Genomic DNA, 8,014 nt, shown 5'->3' on the forward strand with positions numbered 1-8,014 from the left:
CATCGACTCATCTCTGAGTTAAAACATCAATTGCACTTCGCTTTTACATTGTAAGCTCCCACAAACAGAGCCCTCCTAACCCTCCTGTATTGAATTGTATTGCATCTTTACTGTTTCACTTTATTTTGTAACGTGCTGCACAAGTTGTTGGCAATCTATAAATCCTGTATAATAATAATAATTTAAATGCTTGAAAAAAAAAATCAAATGTATAAATTCAGAAAACCTCTTGGGAACAAGTAGTTTGACTGTGAAGTTGCAGATTCTAGTAACAATATTCCTTAATAATATATTTTACAAAGTGGGCAGATTTGGAATGGGTTACATTAGAATACACATAACCTTCACCCAATCTACAATATGATACAGCCATGAAAACAGGGAGTACTCAGCCTACCCAAATGACTGTTAATTATGAGTTAATTAACATTTAAACCTAAATTGAGGAAAAAGTAGCAGATGCCTGCATTCGTTTCCCAAATTTAATGGCTGTTAAGAGCAGCAGCTCTATTTCTGATCCACTTACTTCACTCTGATTGAAAATGAAAGACTGACTTCTTGCTATGCAACTACATCTTAATTGTTTAACCACTGGCAGAAAACATGTATTTGTCTCAACCTCTACTGTCACCATTGAGTTACAAGCAATTTCCAGCATGTTACACAAATTCACATGGCTGTTTTCAAATGTAATAACCTTGATGCATCTTTAGTGCCATACTTTATTATATAAACCTAACGATGCATTCCCTATTCCATTAAAAGGAATGTGTCAGTATCCATCGTACACACCAAGGATTGATGAAAACAATTTGATTGCCTCATGTTGTATGCACATACAACATTTTTTTTTTTTTTCTCTTTGTAGAGCGAGATGTTAGAAGTGAAGAAAGCAGAGGAAGAAAAGGAAGGAAAACTGTCTCAACAGGAAGAACGTAGAAGGTATGTCTCACTGAACAGAAGAAAAGATTATTCAAAGTATACAAGAGCAGGTTTATACCTTGAAGTAATTACTTCAGCCTTACACCAAAACATATTTTAACCACTTCCATATCAGGCACTTACGCACCGTGCTGCCCAAGCCAATTTTCAGCTTTTAGCGCTGTCGCACTTTAAATGACAATTGCGCGGTCATGCTACACTGTACCCAAACAATTTTTTTATAATTTTGTTCCCACAAATAGAGCTTTCTTTTGGTGGTATTTGATCACCTCTGTGATGTTAATTTTTTTGTAAATAAGTAAGTTTTCTTCTTCAATTACGGGCACCGATGAGGTGGCACTGATGGGCACTGATGATGGGCACTGATAGGCAGCGCTGGTATGAGGCACTGATGGGCACTCATAGGTGACACTGATGGGCACTCATAGGCGGCACTGATGGGCACTCATAGTCGGCACTGGGCACTCATAGACAGCACTGATGGGCACTCATGGGCGGCACTTATGGGTGGCACTGATGGGTACTTATGGGTGGCACAGATGGGCACTGATAGGTGTGCACTGAGGGGTGGCACTGATGGACATAGAGGGGTGGCACTGATGGCATTGCTGGACATCACTTGTTTATCCCATATTGTGGCACTGAGTGCCCATGTTGCCAGTCAGTGCCCATTTGTGGGCACTGATTGCCATCTATTCTCGTTTTTTTAATATTTTTTTTATTTTTTTGCCCCTTCCCTGGTGGTCCTGGCGGCTTCCCTGGTGGTCCAGTGTGGGCATCAAAGGGGGGTCAATTGACATCCAGTCAGGATTACACAACCACTTCCCGGACTTCAATATTCTATTGACCGAGTGGGAAGTGGTTAAAAGTGTATTTAAAGCTGAAACTAGTTTTGTTTTGGATACAGTGGTAAGGAATTAGAACCCCTGTCATTTTTTTTCTTGCTGTTTGTTTCCCTGAGATTTCTCCTCTCTATTTGTCCCGATGAATGTTGTCACAGTGTCTAAATGTGATAGGAAAATCAAGAATAGAGGGGAGATTTTCACTCCCTACCGTGTCCCTAGGACAAGAAGTGGAGAAAATCTCAATAATAGGTCAAGGATTACCAAAAACCAAATCCTGAAAGGGGTTTTTGATATTCCTTACTTAATCCAATCAAGGTTTTGGCTTTATATACTGTAACACCCTCTAGTGTGCTACTAGTGTCAAAGTAGGTAAACATATAAAAATAACATGTTTAAACCCTGTGAGTCGGTAATTGGGTCAGGGAGGGTTACTAGAGTTCAGGGCAGCATGACTCATACAGACAGCTCTCTGGTGCCATGCCCTGGTACTGGAAAGTTGGAGAACATTCTGGAAACTAGAGGGCGGAGGCTTGGGGCTGTTCTGCATATTTAGGGGCACTTAGCCAATTAACAGGTGGGCCTGGCAGGGGACTAAGTGAATTGGAAAGAACATGTAGACAGCCGCACTCTGGAAAAACCTTTCGGTTGCCTCTTATTGGTAAAAAAAACTTTAAACACCACATATCACAGCAAAAAATAGGGGATGCAGCTAAAGCTCAATTAGCTGCATCCCCTATTTTTTGCTGTGATATGTGGTGTTTAAAGTTTTTTTTACCAATAAACGGCAACCAAAAGGTTTTTCCAGAGTGCGGCTGTCTACATATTCTTTCCAATTTTGTTTAGTGCATTGCCAGGACCTGGGCTTTCCTGAGAGGACACAGAGTGTTTCCATACACCCATCTGGAGCGGTAACTCTATTTATTTTGTTAGGGGACTAAGTGAGCCATTAAATAGGAATGAGTCATGCTGGAAAGGGGAGTCGGGTGAAAGATGGAGATGCAGTGCTGAGGAGGCTTGTCGGGGCCCTCGAGGCAAATCCCTTAGTCTGGGGAGGTGCTCTGCCTCAGGCCGGGGCTCAGCAGCTGGCCTGGGAGGATCCTGACAACAGGAGAAGCTTGGAGGGAGTCCTTCATAAAGAGGCAGCAGGAGCAAGGAGGATAGTGTGAGTATTACAGCACGATGCAGGGACTTACATGGGGGGGGGGGGGGGGGCTGCCACATGCAGCAGATCTCTTTTGAAGACAACAGTGTGCTTAAGTCTTCTTCAAACCTTGCCCTGGGAGATTTCCAGAGAGTCATTTGGGTAGACTGGTGAAGAGAGTCAGTCCAGTAGACTGGTGAAGAGAATCAGCAAGGTGGGCTGGTAAAGAGGCAGCCAGGTGGGCTATCATTTCTTGTCGGAGTAGAGCTGGGGCCAGTGTCTGCTGGGGAGTTGAAGGTACTCCGGATGCAGTTCACAACACATTGTGCTACTCAGGGCTGGTGCAAGGATTTTTGACACCCTAGGCGAAACATAATGCCACCCTCCCCCCCCGCGGCTGCACCCATGACTCCACCCCCTGTGCCCTGCCCATGTATACCCCAACTTTTAATGAAGAGCCTATCAAATGCAGCCACACCAGTGCCCATCAAATGCAGCCTCACCAGCGCCCATCAAATGCAGCCTCACAAGCACCCGTCAGCCTACCAGTGCTCATCAATGAATGTTTGCTTGCTTCCATTCATTCAGGATAAAAAGAGGCCTGGAATTCTGCTCACTTCACTCCTACACAGGGCTGGTGCAAGAATTTTTGACACCCTAGGCAAAAACCTAATTTTGCCATGCCTCCCCCCTGCTCCACCCCTGACTCCACACCCTTTGCCCTGCCCATGTATACCCCACCTTTTTAATAAAGCGCTTATGAAAGCCTCACCGGCACCCATCAAATGCAGCCTACCAGCACCCATCAATGCAGCCTACCAGTGCTCATCAATGAATGTTTGCTTTCTTCCATTCAATCGAGAGTAGGGATACCGACACAGTCCTCCGCCACTGCTGCGCCTCTGACTATGGGGGCTATTTACGAAAGGCAAATCTACTTTGCACTACAAGTGCACTGCAAGTGCACTTGAAAGTGCACTTGGGAGTGCAGTCACTGTAGATCGCTGTAGATCTGAACAGAAGATCTGAAATGAGGGGAAGCTCTGCTGATTTTCTCATCCAATCATGTACAAGCTAAAATGCTGTTTTTTTATTTTCCTTGCATGTCCCCCTCAGATCTACACCGACTGCATTTCCAAGTGCACTTGCAGTGCACTTTCAAGAGCACTTGCAGTGCACTTGTAGTGCAAAGTGGATTTGCCTTTCGTAAATAACGCCCTATGTGCGAACGGAGCGGCGGCTGCCTGCTGATGCTGAAACTTAGTTGCTTGCTGTAGAGAGAAGAGAGTAGGAACACCAGTGGCTGGGCGCCCTAGGCAGCAATGCGCCCTAGGTGGCTGCCTAGTTTTGCCTAGTGGTCGCACCGGCCCTGGTGCTACTTTCTAAAGGGACTGAGAGTCCCTAGCCTGTAAGGACTGTTGCTGATATAAGAGACTATTAGCTGTACAGAAGACACAATTGGAGCTGTACAGAGGATCGGGGGGGGGGGGGCTGTATATAGGGAGGAAGTTGTCCCTGGTTTGTCACTATTGAGTTGGGCATTCCATAATTCCTATACACATCCAAATTATTACCGTATTTTTTGGGGTATAGCGTGCTCCCGCGTTTAGCGCGCACCCCTAAAGTTTCCCCAATTCCTGTGGAAAAAAGATTTTTTGTACTTACAGTATTGGTGTCTTGCGCGGCGTCCATCGGCGGCCTCGTCGGGTCCGGCGTCCGTCTGCGGCTTCGGGTGTCCTCTTCGTCGGGTCCGGCGTCCTTCTGCGGCGTCCTCGCATCCTCCCCGCTCGTTTCCCGCACCGAGTTTGAATACTGCGCCGACATATACCGAGCGCAGTACACTCGTGTATCGTCGGGCAGGCTCGGCAACTCTCGCGCTGACGTCCTGTACGTCCAGGACGTCAGCGCGAGAGGAGCCGAGACTGGTCGACGATACACAAGTGTACTGCGCTCGGTATATGCCGGCGCAGTATTCAAACTCGGCGCGGGAAAGCGGGTATTGGCGTATACTGCGCACCCACGATTTTGCCCTGATTTTCAGGGCAAAAAAGTGCGCGGTATACGCCGATAAATACGGTACCCCTAATAAAAACATGAAACAAAGCTCAAAGACTGTTTACTGTGTCTGGATAAAAGCTAAAAATATAATGTGCCTGGCTGTCCAGCAGTGGGGAACCCTGTCACCTGCAAATCCTACGGGGTAATACCACATACTGTATACTTAAAGGATAAGTTCACCTTTAGGGAACTGTTATATGCTACACCCATATTTAGGTATAGGCAGAAAGCTGGAGGAAGAGTGTGCAGAAGCCTGACATTGCACCTGTGATCCACCGATAATGGGTGCAATCCTTTACAGGTTCCTGTGGACAAAAATATTGAATACATATGTTTTCCTGCAAAAACATATGCATTTATTTTTATTTTTTCCTAAAGATGAAATTAGCCTTCAAATGCCTTGTCCGTTAGGCACCTGCTTCCAACACACCTTGCATAAATCAAGCTTGAAAATGCATCGCTTGCAGTGAATTATGCTATTCAGATCTGGTCAGTCAGCGGGTGTTGCTGTGAGTTGTAATAGTTAAAATATGGTCAGTTTAGTCCACATTTTTATTCAAATCTGGGAAAACAGTTATGTCATCAATATTTCTATTTTCTTGTGCAGAATGCATCTCCTCTACTGCCAGAATATATTTAAAACCCATTTAAATCTGTCTCACATTCACCACTGTATACATAGCTATCTCAGCATATATGACTGTTACATTTTGATAGTACTGTCACAGCAAGTAAAAGCATGTGTTTAGCATTGCAAAACAATTATTTAAAATGACTAACTGCATGTTCTTGTTTTTTATAGAGTAAACAATGCTTTTCTGGATAAACTCCAAAGACTTAGCACTAAAAAAGAAGAATATTCTGGGGAGTCAAACACATGGGTGAGTATATATCATTATATCATTAGAGGCGCTAGTTACCCTTTTTTAAATATTGTTTTGTTTAGTACAGAATACTGTAGCTGTCATTTGATAGGTCAAGGTGATTATATATACCCTCAGAGAGTAAAGTATTAATAAGTATTCCAGGTAAAACTCGTACAAGTGAACAGTGATATATGTGACCTAGACATTAATTACATAATTCTTTCCTTTTCTTGCAGGCTTAAAGTTCACTTGTGGAGAAATCAAGCTACAGCCAAGTGTAATTAAATTCTCAACAAATAACCTAAAGAGATCCGGAGCTGTTGACATGAGACACTTCAATTAAATGAAAACATTGAATTTTGTGATTTACTTCTTATGCAGCCTAATCATGTTTCCATTTCCATTTACTTCATAATTTAACGGTGGCAATGCACATCCATGCTCATACAGGGGATAGTTATTGGTAGAGAAATTCTATGGCTAGGCTGCATTTGTGTGTGCATGTGCCCTACAAATGTCAGCCTGCCAATGGTAAGCATTAAAGTACTAATTAAGATACAAATTCAGGTGTCGGTGGTGGGAGGATATAGGGCAGTGGTTCTTAACCTGGGGGTCGGGACCTCCTCTGGGCTCAAATGATGATTTGCCAGGGGTCACCAAATTCTGGGCTGTTCCTGCACCACTCTCCACTCTCTGTTTTGTGGCTGCCCAGCAGGGCTGTCCCTGGAGTCTGTGGCCGCCCAGCTGGGCTGTTCCTGGAGCCCACGGCCACCCACTCAGCCTCTTGACAGCCACACATTCAGTTCATGGCATGACTGGGGGGCAGAGACTAGAGGTAAGTTGACTGTTGAGGAATGTGAGGTGGGAGGGGCTGGAGGAGACCTTATTTCAGCATAGGTGTCACTGCTATGAGACACCACAAAGTCAGAGACACAGTGAGTAATACTACCTGTGATTATAGTTGCCATTAAAAATCCCCACTACAGTTCTCAGATCAGCAGATGACTTTGATCAAGAGCATCTAAGTTGGCTGAACAGAACTCCCCCCAGCATTGATACTCATCCCAACCCCCCCCCCCCCCCCCCACTAAGGAGTAAAAGAATGAATAAAAATAGAGAATACATGGAAGGGAGGGAAAAAAGGGTGAGGAAGAAAGAAAAAGGGAGAAAAAGAGAGGGATGGGTGAAAACAATAAGGAATTAGGATAGAGAGTGATACAAGGGAAAGAAAAGAGAACAAAGAGAAAGAGTGGTACATCCTAAAATTAACCATATGAGGTTTTAATACTGTATGAGTGGAGGGGACACAGGGAGCGTCACGCTATGAAAATAATTTTACTGTTAGGGCCCCCACAACTTTTTTGGAAATGTTATCAAGGGGTCACGGCACTAGTAAGGTTGAGAACCACTGATATAGGGGATGACGGCGTTATATACACACTGCCAGACCACCAGTTTACCTGGATGCTAGGACCAACTCACCACACGGGCTTAGGGATGAAACCCTTTCTATTTATTTGCGCAGACATTTGGATGGCTGCGTCCAGTTTTGATGAATTTGAGAATACCTAGAGGCTCTCTGATCTATTGTCTGATTTGCCCCCAATCTGATATCAGGTGAATGGATTACATATTTAAACAGTGGGCTTGCATGAGTGATCTATCGTGGTTGGCTCCACATTTTGGTTGAGGGGTTCCCTTGATGTTCCAGCCCCCGCCCAGGCAAGTGCTGCATGGTTTTCATAAGGCCTGAGGAAGCAAAAGTTGGTGAAATGCATCGGTACATGAAGATCTATTGCATAAGCATTCATCCTTGGTGTGCAAAAAATACACAGTGAATCCTATTAGCACTATTATTGTTTTTAAATACTGGAGACATACAAATTTGTATGTATTCTTTTTATCTCTGTTATATTAAATAAATTGTATGGTTTTATAGTACGAATTGTCTGCTCCTTGTGTGGCCTGTACAGTCTGAAATCTATTTGCTTGGTTTCCACATATATACAACACGGATTATGGCCCTGAATGTCACAAAAATATATTGATACTAATTCATACGTCTTGGAACTGGTGTAGTTAGCAACTCCAGCATCTGATTGATGGGTAAGCAGCAGAATTGCCTGCGTGGGGTACTTCAGCTCACGGGGAGATGCAAAAAG

The 8,014-nt window shown here is 44.2% G+C and overlaps 1 protein-coding gene across 2 annotated transcripts in view; it reads left to right on the forward strand.

Annotated features, from left to right (window-relative positions):
• The window catches only part of EPSTI1 (epithelial stromal interaction 1), a 121,116-nt gene extending 114,907 nt beyond the window's left edge, over positions 1-6,209 (forward strand). For both annotated transcript variants that reach the window (XM_040341299.1, XM_040341300.1), the window contains 3 exons: positions 869-942; positions 5,789-5,867; positions 6,089-6,209. In XM_040341299.1, coding sequence (XP_040197233.1) covers positions 869-942; positions 5,789-5,867; positions 6,089-6,094 — 159 coding nt within the window. In that variant the 3' untranslated portion in view covers positions 6,095-6,209. The remainder of the gene's footprint in view (positions 1-868; positions 943-5,788; positions 5,868-6,088) is intronic.
• Positions 6,210-8,014: the final 1,805 nt, after the last annotated feature.

The sequence above is a fragment of the Rana temporaria genome, chromosome 2 (genome assembly GCF_905171775.1).
Source record: "Rana temporaria chromosome 2, aRanTem1.1, whole genome shotgun sequence".
NCBI lineage: Eukaryota > Metazoa > Chordata > Amphibia > Anura > Ranidae > Rana > Rana temporaria.